Source organism: Varanus komodoensis, unplaced genomic scaffold (genome assembly GCF_004798865.1).
Source record: "Varanus komodoensis strain SLA01 unplaced genomic scaffold, ASM479886v1 scaffold5, whole genome shotgun sequence".
NCBI lineage: Eukaryota > Metazoa > Chordata > Lepidosauria > Squamata > Varanidae > Varanus > Varanus komodoensis.
This window is the reverse complement of record NW_025336087.1, coordinates 49715022-49737246: the sequence shown is the minus strand read 5'-3', so window position 1 is coordinate 49737246 and position 22225 is coordinate 49715022. Positions and strand designations below refer to the sequence as shown.

General features: G+C 38.6%; 1 protein-coding gene across 3 annotated transcripts in view; it reads right to left on the bottom strand.

Annotated features, from left to right (window-relative positions):
* The window catches only part of PTAR1 (protein prenyltransferase alpha subunit repeat containing 1), a 97863-nt gene that overhangs the window by 49950 nt on the left and 25688 nt on the right, over window positions 1-22225 (bottom strand). The window contains exons 4-9 of one of the 3 annotated variants that reach the window (XM_044445785.1): window positions 20411-20515; window positions 19011-19224; window positions 16702-17018; window positions 13864-14201; window positions 4076-4115; window positions 2149-2171 (exon numbers count right to left, since the gene is read on the bottom strand). In XM_044445785.1, the coding sequence (XP_044301720.1) occupies window positions 4093-4115; window positions 13864-14201; window positions 16702-17018; window positions 19011-19224; window positions 20411-20515 (997 nt within the window). In that variant the 3' untranslated portion in view covers window positions 2149-2171; window positions 4076-4092. Of the gene's footprint in view, window positions 1-2148; window positions 2172-4075; window positions 4116-13863; window positions 14202-16701; window positions 17019-19010; window positions 19225-20410; window positions 20516-22225 lie in introns of those variants that run through there. The other 2 variants (XM_044445784.1, XM_044445786.1) reach the window with 2 other exon arrangements.

The window sequence follows — 22225 nt, the reverse complement described above, 5'->3', positions numbered from 1 at the left end:
TTAGTGGCGTTTCAGATAAATGAGTTTGGCCAACATGTTTTGATTTTTGTATTCACTCACATGAAACACTCCTAAATTGAAAAGGGTGCATGTACAGAACTTGATGGAAGTGAGGTGGAATCAAGAAATTTGTTCTTCTTGAGACCTGTCAGTTTCTACACATTTGAAGGAACACTAAATAATAAAGAGTAAAATTTTCTGTAAACATTCCATAAAGAAATACTATTTGGGCAAAGTGCTAGGGGATAGGTCTAAGTTTCTTTTAGTAGTAGTTATATAAAGTTATAGCTGGAACAGTGTTTTCAATTGAATACCTTAAGCCTTCTGAAATAGGGCATATCAGACATCTAAATAAACAAACAAGATTAAATTATAATGCCGTGTTGTTTCAGACAAAACACACCCTGCTGCTTTGTGCAAAAGTTAGTCTGCACTCTGGTTATGCTGAAGGTGATTATCTTTCCTTACTATGTAAGTCTTCTCAGATCTTGACATGTCACTTTGAGGGAGATTCTCACATCTTTGGAATTCTTTACCTGCCACGAGCAGTCGTTTGGTCAGACATATACCTGTTGTTGGGAAGAAGCTGTGTTCACTGAGCAACCAAAGGTTATGCATAACTTGTGATGGTTTAGCTTTTTAACCTCTTATTGTTACTCTGGTATAAGCCACTGCACAGTTAAACTATGACATTCTTTAAACTAAATTCTACAGATTCATTTGTTAATGTTCATTTATATCCTGCTTTTAGGTGGGGCTGTCAGTTGTCTTTGGTCCAAGGGACTGGCTGACCTAGATCCCATTAGAAGCCATGGCTCCTCCTGGGTTATCTAAATCAGTATTGAGGGTAAAAAAAAGTCCCCCTCATGGTTCATTGAGAGAGACAGGCAACACCAGCAAAGTCATTATAAAGAACAAACTCTCTATTATAGATGCACACTAGCAATATAAGTGAGGACATCTCCAGTGGGGACCAGCTGCTACAGTCATCATGCATAGCCAATATATACATTTAGCTTTTAAAAGCAGAAAACTGCAAACATTACTCAATAAAAGCAGGACACATCCATCAATAAAGGGAAAACATAATCAGCAAGAAGCATTCAGTCACTTTTTGTACATACTTATCTTGACTCACAATTACCCCTAGGACATCTGGCATTACAACATCTGCTCTGAGGCTTATCTTTACAACTCTGTCACGACAGAGGTTTGTTTATTTATTTCATTTTTATGCCACTCGATAGGCATGGCTCTCTGGGCAGTTAACAAAGGTAAAAAATATAAACAAGAAAAAACAGGAAGCAACATATAAAACAATAAAATGCTAAAACAAAACCACAGCAGCTGAAATCAAATCATTTTATACCTTAAATCGTCTTGTATCTCTCCAACACCAAGTATCTGACGCTTGTTATTTGGTCATCAGGAAAAAATGATTATTCTTCATCAGGATGAGCAGTGGGACCCACTAGCATCACTTTGCATGTCCAGTCCCAACTCTGGGGTTTTCATGTGGTGTGAACCCAGCAAGCATATTCCAGGGTTACATAAGGACTGCTTAATACTTGTTTAATCCACGCTTGCTAGGTTCACATGATACAGCCACTCCCAAGCAAGGGTTAGATAAACAAATGTCAATTGCATGCACTGCAAACTCACCATAGGTTAAGTAACTCATGGCAGGGTCTCTTATCCTTTGAACCCATAATGTACACACCTTTGTGGTTGCAGTCACTCTATAGAGCAGTGATTTTCAACCTTTCCACAACTGGGGACAGGCAAAAACAGGAAAACCACCTTGGGTACCGCTGAGTTAGAAACAAAAAGCACCATACACATAATGCAGCATTCTGTGTATTAGTTTCCAAACACGATACCAAAAAAATGAAAATTCTTCAAAACAACCAGAAACCAAGCAACAAAAAATGCCAACAAAGGAACAAAAAACTGAAATTGACACAGCATGGCTCCCAGCCTGCTCCCACTAAGCTGTGTCTCCCCTCTCTGCCGCCCCCCTCCCAGCAGTACCGGTGCACCCCGTGAACGTGATGCCAATCGAAGAAGAGGTGGTGGAGCACAGCCAGTCCCTGCACTGCTCTTTAGAGGCAAGTTATGATGAGAAACGGGGCCTTCTACAATGCTCTCCCCATGCCTGCTGTTCTGATGCCCTGCTGGAAAGAAGCAAAGACCTTATTGGTATCCAATAACTTTTTAAAAATGTAACATTATTTTTATTCAGTTATTGCTTTGACTTTATTTTGTTAGCTATCTGCTTATGTTTGTTGGATTTTGTATGGAACACTGCAAGTTTCTCTCCCCTTCCCACACTCTGTATGTACTTCAGATCCCATGTAGTTATTCTTCAGGTACACCCATAAACCTCTAAAGGGTTGGAGACAAAAGAGAGAGGTAGGCAAGTGCTAAAAATCACTTGGCAGTGGTGGTGGAACTGTTTAGGAGGAAGCAATCTAGATAGGATTTGTTCTGCTATTAAAGGACCAAACAAGGATTGACTTATATATCACTAAGTCTAGTTTCGGTATACAAAATGTCACAGGAAATAAAAGGATTAAGTATGAAGCAAAGCTGTTACTGCCAAAATAATTTCCTTCTCTAGAGAATGTCTCCTACAAATCCCTTGTTATGGATTCCATCCTTTTAATTTTTTACCAAGCACCTTGACTCTACTAGAATGGCAGGTTCCTAAGGCTGAGTGACATGAAATGGAAATTTATAAATTTATTTATTTCTGTGAGCTGTCCCAAGGCTATATAGCAAGGGAACGGCATACAAAAACTTTAAATAAATAAATAAAAAAATGGAAATGGACCAAACAGTAATAATTATTTCCAGTAGAATGCCGGAAAAGGTCCTTGTAGTGAACCAAGGTTTTCTTTTTTGACCATTCAAAAGCGACACACCATTTTCCTTGCCAAGCACTCTTTACTGACCCAATAAGCACTTATCACCCAGAATGACTCTGAGCATGCACAGAGTGGTTTGTTGAGACCAATCTAGAATTCATCTCCAGGAATGCTCCTTATGGGCATACCTGGGACCCGTTCCTTCAGGAGGGGCCTTCTGAAAGTGAACATCTCTCCTCTCCATGTGCTAGTTCTCTAATGGGGCCTCCCTCCTCTGCTGATGCCTCATCATGGGATCAAGAACCTAGTCTGTGTCTGACAAACTCCCCTGTTCAGGGTTCCCTGCTGTATACCTTGAATATTCCCAAGGACCTGTTTCCCCACGTCTCTGGCCTTGAGATGAACACCTCCACTTCTTTTATTTCGGTGTCTCAGCATAGCCCATACTCCCAAATTACCCCCATTTGGCATCACATTCTGATTCTTATGCATCCCAGCCAGCAGTCCTCAAGAACAAGCACTTATAGTAGCCATCCTTTTCACTCCTGACACATACGTCGCTGCCCTGTAGAACAACTGTCCATCAGAAGCATATGGAGCTTTCAGTGCTGAAGCCTTTTAGTGCTGCAACGTCACCACTCTTGGTGACAGCTGTCATTAAGGGACTGGAATGAGGTGCAGTGCAGTCCTATACTATATAGTGCATACAAAGAGCCAAGCTATTATTACCCAGTGCTTGTTTCCTGCTGTGTTGCATGCAGTCCAGAGATGTAGAAATGTCTTGGGTTCTATTCTTCATATGCAAACTATGAACTGGTTGCTTAGACCTATCTTTAGTATTGACCCTTATCTACATCAGTTCCAATGAACCAAAGGCTGAATTCCACTTCAAAGAATCCGTCAGGGGGCTGCATTGCAGTGGCAGGTGGAGCTGAAGGCAAAGGGGGCAGGACTAAAATGCCCAAAATACCATTATATTGGAACCCAAAACTCTTATGGCCCCCAAAAATAAACCCTAGGAAAGAAAAGCATCTATATGGTTGAGAGTGGGTGGGGGAGATACAAAAGCCAGGAAACCGTAACATGACTGGTTAGTGGAAAAGTGGTGAACATACTGTATGCTATGGAACACATCCCTTCTGTTCCCCCATCTACTGATACGAACACACCTGGGTGCCCCAGGGAGTAGTAGAGTCCAACAAGCTTACCAAGAATAAATTGAACTTTAGGATAGCATCACTTGAAAGCCTGCAATTTTAGAAGAATTTTTATTGAAAAACTGTCAACATTTAACAAAAATGGACACTATTTTCCATTTTATACAGAAATACAGTAACATCACTGTACTTAGTATATTCTATCACTAGAACATTATATATAGATACAAACAGAAATCCCAATAAACACATATCCAAATGTACTGATAAATAAGTAGAAAATTCAATTTGCTCTTGTCACTGTTATCACCTCAGTTTAACTGCTAAGATTGGAAGACATCTGCATAAGGATGGATAGGAGTCCAGATCCAGTCTGTAAGATTGTTTTATATATTGCTAGGACAAGAAACAAGGTCAATTTTTAAAAAAGAATTTAATATGAGTACAAAATATTTGAGAAAAATCAAGGCATAATTTTGTGGGTAGAATGTGGTGATTGGCAGTTGTTATCCACCCCTGCCATGACAGCCAGCTATGTCAACATTTTAAGTAGGATGACGTTTCCGCCCCTGTCCAGCCATAAGGGGAATTTCATTAAATTGCAAGACTCAGCATCTGTTTAAGTGCCATAAAGTTGCCAAATTTATACAAGAGTTAGAATACAGAGGGAATGAGTGGAAGATGGCTACTTATTCCTAGGTAGTTAAGAGTGCAGCTGCAGAAGTATTTTATGTTACTACATTAAACCTTAATAATGGAGAAATATAAACCAATGGGAAAACTGATACTAAGTATGCCCTTTTTTATTCCACAAAAATATGTACCTTTGAAATAAGAAAATCAAAACAACTGGACACTGGTGGAAAAGACCGTAACAATGGCATTCTGTCGAAGTGTTTAGGTTGTGTTCACATGACAGGCTTATGCTAAGCAATACTGTAGCACAGATTTCCAGATATCTTTGGAATGCACTTCCCATAATGTCTGGTCGGCATGCCTAATGGTCATGCTAACAGAGAATCATAGGGATTGCAGTCCAATGTATCAGACAGAAGACTGCTGTAGCATAAAGCAAACGTTACACTTGTACCACCCCATGTTTTCACAGTATCACTGTGCTTGAGTTAATGTGGATGCCAGCAGCAATCCTACAATGTCCTTGCATGAAAAAATGATCCTTTTTGAAGTGGTTTGATGTTTTCACCCATATTCCACACACCCCCATGCACCCTGGTACATAATGGTGCAAACTCCCAAGACTGGGGCCAGGATCAAAGAACAAAATTCAAACTGCTATATCTTTGTTAAATTTGAAACCCCTTCCTAATTTTAGTTGCCCACCATCAAGAAAACAGCTACATCTTCAAAGGGCAATTGTGGGCCTGCACTGAAATAAAAGCTTTCCTATGGATATGAATCTCTGTAAGCATCAAAAATCCCATCAGTTTTGAAAGTAATGAGTAGTGTAATTAAAACAAAAATAAAGAAGAAAAAAGTTGTAGCTCAATAAATACTTAATTCAGAGAAGTCCTGAATGCAGAGAAGAGTCAGTGCATATGAACAAGTATTTATTTTCATTGGTCCTACTGCACCACACACACGACGGTCAACATCAGAAACTGCAATCATGAATTCTATGACAAATCTGCTGATGCAGCTTGATTTGCTCACCTGCAAAAATGAAGATTCTACTTTGGGCCAACTATGTCAGTTGTCCAAGTATCATAAGCCAAGTGTATTAACAGGCAGGGAAGAGTGATCAAACATAAGTCACGTTAATTGGTCCCAACTCAAAACTAGTTTCCATTAGCATTTTATCTTATTTTTTTTTCTCTTGGATGGAAGCTTAGATTTATACTTGAATATTTCATTTATCAGAATGATGATTCAGTCCCTTAACCACCCTGTGAGATAGTTTAGGCTGAGCCTACGAGGTCCTCCAGAGAACAGATAACTGGTTTTGGAGTTTAGATATAGGAAACCCAAGCATGAATTAGTGCTGTAGCCACACAGTGCACTTCACCAATAGAACCCTTCACTGTCTTCTGCTGATGGTATTCTTCTTGGTTGGCACCCCAGTTGAAATGACCAAATTTACACTCTGTATCGGTGAGAGGGCAAGGAATTGAACTTTATTCATTTAATTTGTTCTTTGCTCCATCCAACAATTTTGGGATAACATAAAGATAACGTAAAATTATAATAGATGCACACATGAAACTTGCCAGTTAGAATAAAAATTCTGATTACCTGCTACGGACAACGATTTCGACAGAGAAACCTAAGTTTTTCCTATTTTTCTGCCAAATAATATGTTAGAATGGCATAGCTGCTCTTCACAAATTGCATAGAAACGACGACAATAAGATCCATGGCTAAAGTCAATAACCTGTATTGATATCTTAAGAATTTACTACTGTGGAAAACCTATGATCTGTTTATTCTTTTCTGGCTTAATAGTAAGCAAATTCAAAGTATCAATTTTATTGTCCCTTGGCTCAAAATTGAAATTCTTCATATGTGCTGCAAGTAATTTATTTCCCATTTGGCATTGCTTATGGCAATGGGTGAAAATCGTTGAGGACAAAATTTTTCCTTGAATCCTCTGAACCACTGAGCAATAACAATATTGCTATTTGGACTTTCTCTTATTTTTGATGCTGTCTATACCCTTTCATTATATAACCTAAGACATAATCACAAGGCTATATATTTAAGCCATCCTTTTGTAAAGTATTTTGTAAAGTATTATATAGATGGAGGTAACAGAACATGCTTCCATATCAATATTTAAGTTGACAAATGCCTGGTTCCTATGTAACAGGAAATCCTCCTTTCACCACCTGATGAAGAGATTGGGGGAACTATGGTTTTAACAACGATTAGTGAAAACCAGTCAGGATTTGAATTCCCAAGATGAGATGACACAAGGAATTGTGGTTTCTGTAAAAACAAAAGTGAAAGCTTCCATTCTCTTCAGGGGCAGAAAAAAGGAAGGAAGAATGTGCAAGACTGTGGCTTCCCTCAGCTCATTCATATTGCAGGAAACGATGGTCTACTTTTATATCTGAAGTGGGCCATACACTTATTTCATTCTAGCTTCCAGTACTACTCGGCCAATGAAAACCTCTTGCGTTAAAATTTGTGGAGGCTATGCAGTGCCAGTGGACTTAAAATCTAGATGGCAGATTTCAGCCATCTAAATACTTTTCCCTCTTAGCAAATAGGGGGTTTGAGGCACTGGCAGATACCTTGAAGAGCAGTGGTGCCTCATGCTCCCCTTCTGATTTCTCTCTGAAGCCCAGCCAGTATGAAAAGAACCAAACCACTGGATTGTAGTTAACACAACAAGAACTGGACTTTTTCACAGATGTATGCACACAATGAAAAAGAAGAACTACAACATAACTTCAAATTGTTTGGACCTTTGAAGAAATGTGTGGAAAACACTGACCTTTCTGATGTTTAATATGACTTGTCAAATCTGCATTCATTTTTAGTTTCACACAAAAGAAATAACCATGCTTTTTCAGAGCACATATCTATCCAGGTATTTGTTAAATGTATATTAAGACACCTGGTCATAGTTACATTTGTATATCTGCAATCACTCAGGTGTTGGTGGTCATCTTCCACTAATCTGGGCAATTTTAAATGCCTTTTATTTCATTATAATCATATTACACTATTGTATCTCCCAAGTATAGACAACATTCAAATTTAACACACATTAGGCTGCAATGCTACACACCATTACTTGGGAATAACTCTGAGTAAATATACACACGATTCTACCGTATGCTCATTAATTTGGGCTGGATCATGCTCCATGTTAATCATTGGATGCCCTAAGGCACAATTCTATTCAAGTTTAGACTGCAAAAGACCTACACCTGCAGCTGCAGCATGCAGAAAGCCGTAGGGTTCCCTCCCCCCGTCTATACTTGCATAGGTTGTGCATTTAATCACACACACACAAAGCACCTTGCACTGTTTTTTTCCTTTTATAATTACCCACTTCATAAAACTGATTCTATGCATAATCTTGGTATCTGGAGACCTGCAGTTATTTAGATGTTATAATATTTTATCAACAGCAGCATGAGTAATAATTTGTGCCATTAAATAGGAAGCAATCTCAAGTCCTCTACTTTGGACACACGGGTGCAAAGAGGTATGTCCTGAACCTACAAGGTGAGACCTACATCTACTTTGATGAAAGGTCCAAAATAAACTGAATAAAGGCAGTTTTTAAAAAAGCTGTTAACCAGTCACAGCATTTAATTAGATGGCTAAACTGTTAAGATACTATTACTATGCATTTAGCATTTAAGTATTTACACATCTTATATTATATCATGGTAAAAAGGACTCTAATGCACTAGACAGTCTATACCCTGAGTAAAATAGCAGTACAAACTAGAGGCCACAGGAAGAGTCAGAGTTTCTTCCATTGACCTTGATATAACCTAAAAGCATCAGCTTGATCACACATGCCCATTTCCTTCATTTGACAAGAATACATTGCTTGGTTGGTGGAAAGAACAGAATGGAGCCCAAGCATTGGAAAGCATTCAGACGCCTAAAACAGTTGGAAACATTTGTTTAAGAAATTATGCTGGCTGAATTAATACCATTTTGCTTTTAAACCTCAAGTATCAGATTCTTGATAAAAGCAGTCTCATTTGAAGACATGGACTTATCTTGTTTTCTGGGAGGTAGTCAGTTATTGGTAAAAGACCACTTCCCCTGTTATTACACTACATTCTTCAGACAGAAACTATTTAGGGCACCACACAATGAAAGAGAGGTGGAGTGTACATCCATCAGCACACACTGGCTTGGTTTTCCACCAAAAGGTGCCTTTAAAACATATTTCAGAGAAGTGGCTCCCCGTACCTTTTAAGTTAACATCCACAGTGTCTTAATTTCTACAGAAGTGCTGTCGGTGGAGGGGAATGTGTCTAAGGTGCTTTTAAAAGTCACATCCATCTTTCACTCAGCTGATTTTGATGTCTGGAGCAAATATAAACTGACATTCTAATTTTTGGCATTACAGAAGAAGATACTAAAAAATCATGTTCAACTAGTGTATTCTACAAAAAGCATTACAATTTGGAAAGGAACTAAAAGCACTTCTTTGTTATCCAAAAACACTCCTCTCAAGAGAACCCACAGCACACCCCAAAAGTTACTTATTTGATTTGGCTGGCTATTTCCTGACCCTGGTAGACATGATTTATTTAGAATGGTTACAAATTGTATTTCAAAAATGAGACCAAGGAAACGTCAATCATTATGTACCTAATATTCTACTTATGTAACACATCATGAGAAAGACAGAGCAAGATGCAGAATTTGAATCAGATTTAAGGTATAAGGGTGATACTAACAGCATCATAATATCTCGATTCTTTCTTCTTATACTTAAGTCTACTGTAGTAACAATGCAACTAATATATCACATGTGGATTATTTGAGTGTCTATCATTTAACTTTTGCATAATAAAACATAACTGCATTTAAAAAATAAAAATCAATGCTCTGCCAACTGTTGTAACAAAAAGATTAATCTACCACACAAATAAAATGGCTTCCACTGGCGCTGGCTATAGCTACCTGCACCACATTAAAGTCAACATGACCATAGCTCAATCTACTCCTGCACTGAATTTTAGTGTTTATGTCACCACTGTATTGCTTGCAATAGCAAAAGTATCGGCCCTGGTCATTTTGTTGCCTCTCTCCTCAAGCTTGGCTTCAGGCAAAGGGAGACCCTCCCTGTGTACCTTATCCTTTCGCAGAGAAAATTCTTCAGCAGTGTGACCAAACCACACAGACTGTGTTTCTCACCATGAAGACAAATACGTCCTCTAGCAAGAAGTGCTCACATCAATGCTTTCCATATTTAAAAATAAAAAGTCAAAATAAAGTTCAATATGACATTTTTCATAGTGCAAGTTTCACATTAATATTTTGCAGAAACTGATGTAAAGGGCTAGTGCAGATTCAAACATTTTATAAGAAACAGCGTCACATAACCATCTTGCACATATGGTCTGTTTTATCAGTGAGACAGAATAGTTTTTCGGCATCTGCTTTATTTCAGCAGGATGAAGTCAACTGCTTAGTCAGCACTAGTCAATGTGCACATTACTGTAGATAACATTATGCATTATTTAATGGTTGTTTGCTTATGTTGACCTCATTGTTTGATACTCTGAAAATAGGATTCTTATTTTTGAAGTGTTGTGTGATATTCACAAATACCTGCAATTCATATATGCCAAAAAGGTGTCACTGAAAGATTTTATCAGTGTACAAAGAAAAAAACACCACTGTATTTGTTCCTATGTCATATGCAGTACATAAAAAAGTAGACCTAACACTCTCAGAATTCTTTAAAACAACGTGCAATTTAGCACTCAAGGATTTTTTGATGTCATATCTGTATTAACTCAAATAACTAAGAATGTACAAGAGCTTGGAGCAGAAAAGGTGGCTGGGTTAAATGCCCTGGTTCAATTATTAAGTTTGAATATCTTGACCTCTGACATGCTAAATATTCAATATAGCATTACTTAGCACTGTAGAGCTGTATTTTTAATGTGACTTTTAATGTATGGTAATCACCAGTGCCCAGAGGCACAGTTAAATAATGTGACTGCTGCTTACATAGCCATTTCCCAGTCTGAGATCACAAAGAAACTGGTCAAGCTAAAAGTAAGTGTTCACAACTTGTGAGTTCCCAGTTATGCAATGCTGTCAACCTTTTTGCTAGAAAAAAAATTATTACTAAGGAAAAGATCTCGGACAGTTTTTTACACAAGCCATTCATAGTGTAACTATAAAAATGTTTCTATTTACTTTTATGTCTAAAATGCTTTAGAGTTTAGGAGACATTGCATTTTGCTATCAACCATGCTCATTTATCTTAATTTTCAGTATGCGTAATATAGTATCCTTGTTTTTAGGTACCTAAGATTGCAAAATCTCAGCTGCAGTAAAGGCATGTCAGAGGATTTATGTATTTATTCATTGGAACTGAAATTATTAATCAGTTATTTCTACGGATGTTAAAAAGACACTGCTTTCCAGAAACTCTCATTCCATTTATACCTTCTTTAACCCGCTCAATATTTTGCAAACTACTTAAGCAATTTTAAAATCCAGAAATGCGTCCGTCCGTCCTTCCTTAGAATTTGGTCCCCATTTCTGCATATACCAATCCAAGGCCATCACTGGAAGCACAAATGCATATCTGAGGGCATAGTTTGACCTTATGTCTATGATAAAGGAAGAGCTGCCAAATTATTAAGTAGCGTTATCTCTATTTATATAGAGCTCCAGGGAATCTAGCTGGGGCTCCAGTTAAAAATCAAAGAGAAAGCAAAAATGGATTTCAAGACACGTTTCACTATTATCTTTGAAAGCTTTCATAAAATCAATTCAGCTCAAGCAGAGAGGGAATACTCTGCCCATCATGAACAACTGTCTTTATTGCATCCCTATTTTATACATCCTTCTCCTCTCTCCCTTATACATTTATCTGGATAAACCTGAGGAATGGCAAAACTGAAAGACAAATGGAGTTAATCCTCTTTGGAGTAAATCTGCCATTTTATAGCCTTGATTGATTTATAAGGGGCTTGCATGGAAGCACCCATGACCCCATTGCAACAAATGGATGGTCCAAGAGCTTAGTGGACTGTATTTTTAAGTGGTCTTCAAAAAGATAAAACTATCATATGGAGAATCAATGTTATCTGTATCTGTATGCTGAGTAACATTACAGTAGGCATTAAAAGTCCAACTGTGTGGTGCTTCACACTTTCTGGGAATGCAGCTCTTAAAACCCATGTGCAACTGCAGAAAGGAGGCTAGCTGGGATAGGATTAAACAAATACTGCCTATTCTTAGGAGACCATTCTTGCATTCTTCTCTTCCAATCAACCTCTGACTTTATCAGAACCAGAGGAACCCCTGAGCATCAGTGTTCTTCTTTGAGCTAATTAAATTGCTCCAATGTTTGCATGGGGCTTAAATGAACTCTTGCACTGCACTACTCAGGCAACAGAATCAAGTCTTAGGATGTTGGCCATGTTTTTACTACACTTATAATTTTCTTAGGAAGGGAAAAAAGCAGAACACAACTTTCATAATTGAGCAAAGAGGTGCAACCATTGTGACCAAAAATGTTTCACCAGTGATTGGATTTGTCCAGCTTCTGGGCAATGTGAGAAACCCAAGTAAACTATTATTTCAGTAAGCCTATTTTTTAAATGGCATATTTTCAGACAGTCAGGATTTAAGACCTTTCATGTGTGTGCCCAAACACACAGTCAGGCTCATACGTCACACATTCTGGCCATCCACCAGGAGAATGGAAAACCCCATAGGGGAACCCTCCAGATTAAATCTGGAAGTGTAGTGGAACTGCAAAAAGAGAAGCAAGCAAGAGGAAGTACACTCATGTATTGAAGCCAAAGACTGCATAATTAATAGGACTGTCCATATTACTGGCTTGAACTGTGGGACTACTACAGACATGGAACTTCCAAACAAGTGATAGCTTCCCACTTGACTTTATTGTACACAGATTCCCACTGGGCCTACATAATACCGCCACTTTGAAAGTGGAATCTTGTTCAAGGCCTTGTTTTGGAGAATCCATGAAACCTTGTATTCAAGCTGTGTTCAGTGGGCTATATCCATACATTTAGCATGGTATTATTATAATGGTTTAGGGATTGCAAATGTAGGTCAGTGTTAATGAAATAACAGAACAAAATCAATCATATTTCATTGTACTTTTAGCAATAAGGAATAAAAAACTTGACAGTAAGAAAAATAATTGCCTCTCCACCCAGTCTACGTTTGATAGATTCATAGATAAAATGAAAAAAGTTACAAGGATGATGAAAAGAAGTGAGGGAGAATCCGTAGGAAAATACTTAATTTTTGTTGGTGTTTAAACACACACACAAAAGGCCAGCAGTCTTTTTATTCTAAATATCTGTAGTGTTTTATCTATGGCATGCCATATTTATGTGGCTTTAAATAATTCTGTAGTGTTCACAATACAGTAAAAAAATATGTTGTTAACATTGAGTTAAGTATGTGAAAATAAAAATATGGCATGCAATGAGAACTATAATAATCACGTTTTGTGTGTGAGAGAGTGAGGAAGAGAAAAATAGTTTTATCCTTTTTATGCATCTCCTGCAATTTCCTATTAACCATACTCCATTAGAAATGGCATTACATTATGTGCAAAGTCATCAGAGTAGTTCAAACGTGAACTGGTAACAGGCTGACTGCAGCCTGAACTTTTATGGCACTTTTATGGTGCAATGCAAGCGATGCAACAATGAAATGAAAAGATGTCTACTGAACCAATCTGACCAAACCCGTCTGCACCCATGTTCTGAATGATTAGATGCTGTTTGTTACAGAGTTATTTAGAAGCGAGATCATTTGAACCAATTAATCGAACTTCCAATTTTCCTTGCACACCAATTGTATTAACTAATTAAAAACTTGTATTTGTCTTAATTTAAGGGGGGGGAATAGTTTAACTCTTACTACAATTAAGGAATTTGTGATATAGATTCTATAGAGATGCAGACATTCAGAAAAGAAAATCAAATGATTAACACCAGGGTGCTTTTTAAAAAGAAAAGTTCAACTAAAGCCATCATCCATCAATGAACTTTAGCACAGATAACAAAGGGTTGAAAAGTGACAGGTGTCATTACATGCACCTGGATCTGAAAAAAGGATATTGCACTAAACAAGGAACCCTGCAGTTTTTAAATAAACTTCCTTCTTTCACTGACCTAGAAATGAAACCAGCCATTTTCTGTATGCACCAGCGAACCTTGCCTGCTCTGCCTCCCTACATGTTGATAACACTTGATTGATGAACCTGTACTCTACTTCCAGACTGACAGGGTCCTGCACAGGAGCACGTTTCAGACGTTTGGTTTCTTGAATGTAGCCTTGCTTGTTAGATTCAATCACACCATCAATATCCATAGCTTGGGTCACAGGACCATGTGCAACACCAGGGTGTGAGTTATTCAGTGTTCCATCAGTGCCGTCTGCAGCTGCTGACCAGATGCTTGGATGTGGAAATTTGTTCTTTAAGTGGTGCTGAAGGTAGAACACATGCCGCCTTAAAAAAATAATAAAAAAAAAAACCACTGAGAAAAATCAGACTACCAACACTTCTTATATTATAGCTGACTATAAATAATGCTTTGGTCCTCCTCTTCCCAAACATAGATTAGGGTTCACATCTTAAGCATCATTTTTCAAAACAAGCCTGGCTTCTAACATAGCAAACTGAGCATGGTATACAATAAGCAATCACTTTGATTATTTTATAAACAAAAGTTTAATGAAACCTCGTAATATATTAATGGGGAATTTATGGAAAGGCATAATAAAAACTATTAATGGGGAGGATGGTGGAATAAGCCTCTTTACTTCTCCATGACTGATGTGCAACTTACCCAACTGGCACAGCAAATACTGTAAGACTGAGGGTTTGATAAGTTCAATCCAACATCACAAGGAAGAACTACTTTTTTTAGTTTTCAAAACAGGTAAACCTGGTGATTAGAAAACCACAGATGGTATAGAAAGGGGTGGCTGACCCCTCTGAAAGTCTAGAGCACATGACACCTCATCGGGAGCACTGGCTTTTGGGTTTCTGTGTGACATTCAAGTGCTATCTTCAAATTATATGCAACCTTTAATCTCTTCAAACCAGCCTACCAGAAATGCTGGTCTCTCTTCTGTAAGACATTTAAAAATGAGTTTATGCATTTCATACTGATGCAAAACTCTCAACTGTCATTGTGGGTTGTGGGAATATGCTTGCCCTTCTTGTGTCTCTAATGATGGTTAAGCATTATGCCTGTGCTGATGAAAACAACATACTCTAACTAAAGTTAGTTCTCACTGTGCAAGAATGAAGCCCATCAAGACAGAACCCAAGTTAGCAGTAACCATGGTTCATGGTTCTAGAGTAGACAGCCAAACTTAACTATTGTTTAAGCCAGAGTGGGGTGGGGGGGGGATCCATATGAGTGAAGAAGCATGGCCTCCAAAGGTCCATGTGTTTCTTAACTATGTTTAAGAGATGATGTCAGCATTATTCCTGTTTGTGCTGGCTTTTAGCAGGCATGCTTCAGATGGTGTGTATCCCACACAGTTCTTCAGGTGACTAACAAGATTAAAAAAATCCTACCACAATCTTTTGCAGTGAAGCTAATAAGTAATTTCAGCTAGCTTCTCTGCAGCTCTCCAGTTTCTATTCAATGCTTCTTTTAGAAATTTTGCATTTAACAGCCCTACAAAATTCTCTGATTTCATCCTTATCTGATGTACTTAAGCATCCTGTTGGCAAGTTGAACCTTCTGTGAAATTTAACCAAATATCTGGAAAGGAGATTAAACACAGAGGTGAAGTCCAACTTGTATGTGCAGGGGACAGCTCATTTAACAGATCCCTTGCCTATTTCACCCTTGCAGCTTTCTGTGCTACCTGAAAAGCCTCTCAAGAGGGTGCTAAAGAACTCACTGTGAAATGTGTCTTACTGGGCTGCAGTGGAAAGGGGGAAAATTACCTGAAACTAGGAAGCTTATAAGAGCAGTGCCAGATCCTTTCACCCGATTTTAGAAGATTTCCTCACTCACATGGCAACCCAGTAAGGTTCATTTCATAATGTTCTATAGGCTAACCTGTTCTCGGAGGAGGTTTGGGGGAAATTACAGAGCAGTGCAGGACTCACTGTGGGCAAGGGCAAGACCAACTGTGCAAGCTTGCCTACTGCTCATGGATTTCACCAAAGGCAAAAATAGCTTCTGGAGAAGCCTACATTGTTTTAAAAAATCATGGCATTTCATGGTTGTCAGACATCAGAAGATACGCCTTGCTGCAAGATAAAGGTTTTTCTAAGTGGAAGGCAGACTTCAAGAATGGAGAAATTAAAGGTGCATATGAAGTATGGTAGGTGGTGACAAAGAACAGGGAAATTCACCTTACTGCTCTGTTAATGGCTGTCCAGTCAAGGAGATTCTCTTCTGGAGAGCCCTGAGTTATCCCAATAATATTCTCTTCCAGTTTCTGCTGCTCTAATTTCGCTTCTAATTATTAAGTGTTTTGATATTACATAAAAACACATTTTATATAATATCAATATTTTAAATAATTGTAGTGTAAGCCACTTAGGAGACTTTTAGTCAAAAGAATGATTCAAAACAGTTTATAGAAAATAAAATACAAAAAATTGGTTGATTATTAAGCAACTAACAGCAGCTGCATGAGGCCACTTTGGAAATAAGCTTATGCTTTGACTCAGTAAGCTACCTTTGTGTGCTCAGCCTGCAGATCTGGACATCTTTTCTGTCCCATCAGAATCCGCTAACATCACAGTTTGCAGTGGCTTAGAGAAGCAAGGCTAAATGGTGACTATCCTATTTAATCCCATGCCCATGAATAAGGGAGGGAATATGGCTTAGTGGGAGAGCGCCTATTTGGCATGCAGAAGGTCCTAGGTTTGAAGTCTGGCAGACCTCGGTAGGGCCAGGAAAAACTCCTGTCTGAACTACTAGACCAGATGGGCCAAGGGTCTGACTTCATATAAAGGTCCTAATATATTTTCTTACCTGTGACACCACAGGGTTTCATGCCCAGGGTAAGTATTAATTAAATCAGTGCAGAGCTCTATTTCTTCCTTTAGAAGGAGAGGATGATCAGGCCATTGTTCCTCCATGCAGGCAGCTCCTGCTTCATCATTTTGTTCATCTTCTGGAAGACTGGGTGCTTGCTGAGCAGCCTGTTGATTATGCATCCGTACAGTGCAATCAGTCCCAGTTCTGCCAATCAAAGATTTTAACAAAAACTGGCGGTAGTGGAATCCACTGTGGTCTGAAACATGCATGGAAACCCAGTGTTTAGTGGAAGAAAGTTCATCAAGAAGAATCTGGAAATCAAAAGCAGATTGTAAAATTAAACCAGCCACAATGGCCAGCTTTCCCAGTCTTTCAGTTTTCCTTTAATAGCAGGGCTGGGATATCTTTGTAAAGGCAAGGGCTACTTTCCATCAGGGAAAAGTGGGTGGGATCCATGTACCAGCAGCATGCCTGAACAGAGCCAAAGGAGAACCACATTTTCTTGCCTGTTACTCATTCATTCCCTCTTTCTCACAAACTCCACACGTCTGCCCACCCATTCAAACTATTAATTTCATCTTTTTTATACTTATCTATCCCTACACATTAACACATCCAATCTATCCATCCATTCACTGTTAGCTTCTGAAATTCACAGAACCAGCTGTAGTTCCAGTTGTAATTTCATTTCTGTCCTGCTTGCCCAGAAAGCCTCTACCATCCCTATTAGGAGTAAAGAGGCAGGTTCAGACACCCATCCAGAGTGCCTCTTTCCAGGGGTGGTGCTAGGTACCACAAAGATCTGGGGCTCAGTCCCACAAGAAAAAAAAAAACCATGCACATACTATATATGCTAATTTACATCTGTTCTAAAGCCTCTGCATATATGTGTCCCTTTAAAGGACCCTGACTCCTATTTATACAAAGAGATGCATTGACCAGAGAAAGGAGGGCATTTGATTTCACAAACAGAAAAATGGTGGTGGTTGTAAGAGTCATAGGTAAACATTTGGGTAAATGGCCCACTGATCCAAAGGGATCAGAAGCAGAGGAAATCTTATTCAGCTCTCCACACTCCCACAGATTTCCAGTTAGGTGAATGTATACACAGTTCTTGTTAGACTTCTTGTTGCATGGTGACTGGACAGGAGGTACAGAAAAAACAAATACAAGGTCTTCCTTTCACTTTTTCACACAGGTCTTCCCACCATAGGAACTGGGATTGGGCCTACTCTGCCAGTAAAGAGTTGTGCAAACAGCTTCCAATTCTGAAGGATCTGAATGACACTCTGTAAGAAGCTGAGCACAACATATGACTTTTGCAGACTCAGCTCCCTTCCCTTGAAAATGCTTAGGTGGGGGCAATAGATGCTGGTGGAGATGAAAGAATGCAGAGTCAAATCTAGCATTGTGCAAGGTCAACGGTCCTGCATTATAAAAAAGGCACCAGGTCTACTCCAGAAATAAGCAATTGCAACATGAAAGTCATATAAATTTGGTCTGTTTAAATTTTAGACTGGAGCAGGTAAAACAGTTTCCTACTTGCTTATACAATCCGTTTTAGAGAACACCCCCTGAGTACCACCCCGAAGGGGTGGAACCAGCTGCTTTTCAAACAGGCATTTCTGTTCGTGTTGATAAGGCATTTTTAAAGCCTGTTAGCCTCGTTCTGGTTGTTTGATGTTGTGCTAATTCATTAAACCAGCATTAGCTGAACTGAAGGATGTCCTTAAATATTTGAAAGGCACTTATAAATACCACTATGGTGTTTCTAAACTGTTTGATTTCTTTGAACCTATATTAATACATGATTTGCATTTCAATAATGCGTAATGTCTTGAGAAAACATAGGCGGCAGAAGACCGAGAATCATCATATTTAAATATTGTTGTACAACATTGTTTCTTCTATTCTTCAAGAGTCTTTATGGGTTTTCCCAGTTCTTTCTTTCTTTATTCCACTTATATTCTGCTATACTAGTCTGAAGATTCTCTAATTTATTTTCATCACACTATTCCATCTACCATAATCATCTGCTCCTTTGTCAAGGCAAGCACTTGAATTACCTTCCATTAATGTCACTGAGTGCTGTAGGTAGTCACTAGTTTGGTTTAGCAATTGCATGAATCAGCAAGAGAGAGGACATAGCAGTGCTTCTCCACCTCCCAAAGAAGCTCCTTAGTCATTAGCAAGGACATTCAATTTTAAAGATTTCTGTAATATTAAAAAATTAATGCTCCAATTCATATAAATTCTTTCTACAAGGTTAAAATGAAGAACTTCAATTCCATACTGTAGCATACCTTTGTATTGAGGTTTGCTAAGTTCTGTAAAACCCAGATGCGATGGGACCAGGCGTTATAATTACTTGGATATCTCCCAGCAGCTTCACAGCAAACATCCATTTCTTCTTTCACTAACTGCTGTATTCTTTCCATGGGTGCGGATTCCAAATGCCCTTTAGTCATAAGAGCAGGCATAGAATTCTCCTGCATTAGTCGCTGCAGCACCCATCGTCTGGTTCAGTAGTGTAGAGAGGTAAGAGTACAAAAGCCAATTTGAGAGAGTGAAAACATTTTACTTTATTTGAAGTTTCATTATATTAGGTTTTAATTCACAACAAACAGGAAGTTGGAGAAAAGTACACTAACCTTGAACTAATCATTAATACTCTAAAGTATTTCATAAGACAGTGAAGTGCTTTCGGTTAGTTAATTCAGCCAGTAACTCTTGTTTGACAATGTATTCTTTAAAAAAAAAATCCAACTAGTATTTCCTTTTGAAGTACTATCCTGAACTCAGAATTTAATTGGGCAACTCTTATTTGAGCTTTGTCAGTCACTACGTGCATTTAGACAGTTATATCTTTGCTCCATAAGCCAGGCTATACAAAGCTTTGTGTGTGCACACACACCTCCCTTTACATAAGTAACTAATCAAAATGTTGTGTAAAGCTGGTTTCTAAGGGCAAGAAAAAAGTGGGAGCAAAGGAACTGCATATGGACTCGACGCCTGTACATATTCTGGCTTATTAAGCCAGGATTTGACTGCCAAAATTGAATTGCTCTCCCAAATCATTTTTTCCACACTGTTAAAACTGATAAGAAGTTTCTATGTCCTTTCTATGTCATTACTTTCAAAATTGGAAAATACTGACCTCCATGGCCTTTCCTTATACATTACCCTTTTCTTTAGGAGGTCCTATTTGAGATGGGATAACCAGACCTGCGCACAGCAGTCTAAGTACTGTCACACTACAGATTTATAGAATACCATTATGAAACTTTATGTTCTAGTTTCAACTATTTCCCTAATAGTTTCCAATACTTAATTTGCCTTTTTCACTACTTCAGGACACTGAGTTCTTTTCAAGGATAGTCATAGTTAGACCTATTAAACTGAATGGAACTTAGACTAGTATTAGATATAAGCTGATGTGCACATATTCAGCAAGGTGTGCACTACTACTTCAAGATTTCCAAGTTATTTACTGCCAATTTAGAGATACACAAAGCATAAAACATCTACTTTCAATAGTGGACATGACTGTCTACAACAAACAACTAACTTTGCAATATATGGCCTCATAGTTGTCCTTATACCTGGACAATATCTGTCGCCCAAGCCTCACAGAGGAAGTATAAATATATATTTGAGTATAAAGGAAAAAAACAAAACAACATACACTCAGAGGGAAACAAACCTATGAATCCATGTTTCTGGACTCTTTGGAAATTTAGTTAATGCTAATTTTCCAAGATGTAAATCTTTAACTGAATTTAAAGTGCCAGATAGTATTAGTTCTTTCCTGCAAAAAGAAAAAAAACATGAGTGAATAAGGACCACTCGTTTAATGAAGAAAACCTGCTCAGCACAAATTTACTAGTGAATAAAATTACATAAAGTGTCCAATATATCCAATCGTTTAGGTCACAATCCTATGCATGTTTAGACAAAGAAAAGTCTTGAATGGATGACTGGGAAATGCTGGGAGCTGTAGAACCCTTAAAACAATGGAATAAACATTATATTTACAGTAATATAAGAGGCACAAAGATTAAGCCCTCAAATAGCCCAGGAGTAGCCAAAGTAGTGAACTTAATGAAGTAGTTAAGCAGTAAGTTAAATAGTTATGTAGTAAGTAGTGGTCTTACCTTCACAGTAGAAAGTGCTCGCTACTGCTGGTATGCAAAATCTTCATGTCTAAGGCTTCTGTTCCCATACAACTGAAGAGTTACTTTTAAGTAAATTACCTGGATTAGTTCCCACCCCTTGTCATGCACATGTACGTTAGAACACTGCTGGCGAACCTATGGCACAAATGCCACAGTGGGCAGACAGAAACCTCTCTGTCAGCATGCGAGCCAAGTCGCCCCAGCATCCGAGCATTGGATAACAGCATGCATACGGGCCACATGCTCGGAAAGGAGTAGTGGTGCCAGGCGATGATGTCACAAGGCACAACACATTATCCGTGACTCATCTGAGCTTCCACATGGCTGGTCAGTGTGCTGCCAGGAATATATATATATATTTGCTTGGACTGGCTGTTTTCAGGTTTTACTGCAGTGCTTGCACTTTGCGATAAATAAGTGGGTTTTGGGTTGCAGTTTGGGAACTCAGTCACAAAGAGGTTCACCATCACGGGGTAAGGGTTATAAAAATGAGGTGTCCTGGTATGATTGTGATGGTTGGAATGTGTTTAGAATGGGCAGAAATGTTGAACTGTGCAGAAAAAGCTACTCAAGGAAGGCTTTTTCAAATCGCCCCATTTTCAATGAAACTTTAGCCCTATATTAGGGTTAAGGGTGTGCAACAGTACAGGGTTAGGGGTGGAAAAACAAGGTGTCCTGGCATGGTTTTGATGGTTGGAATGTGTTTAGAATGGGCAGAAATGATGAGTTGTACAGAAAAAGCTACTCAAGGAAGGCTTTTTCAAAATTGCCCCTTTCAATGGTATTTCAACCCTTTATTAGGGTTAGGGGAGTGCACCGGGGTAGGGTTAGGTTAGTGGTGGCGAACCTATGGCACGTGTGCCCCAGAGGACACACAGAGCCCTCTCTGTCGGCATGCGAACCAAGTCGTCCCAGCAGCCAAGCACCGGATAACAGTGCACACAGGAGCCATACGTCACATGCCACAATTTATTAGTCATGACTTGTCCGAGTTTTTGCATGGCCGGTCAGTACGCTGCCAAGAAAATATATATATATATATATATATATATATATATATATATATATAATTTGCTCTGACTGGCTGTGAGTTGTTTTTTCTAAACTAAGACCTCGGTTTTCAGGTTTTATTGTAGTGTTGGCACTTCGCGATAAATAAGTGGGTTTTGGGTTGCAATTTGGGCAGTCGGTCTCTAAAAGGTTCGCCATCACTGCCTTAGAAGATTTAAAAATGAATGTTGCACAGATGTAGAATGGTCTGAAGAAGGTGCTGTTAAGTTGTTGAACAGATGTGAATTCCCACAGGGCTTATTTTGCACAGATAATGCTGCTGAGTTTTTCTG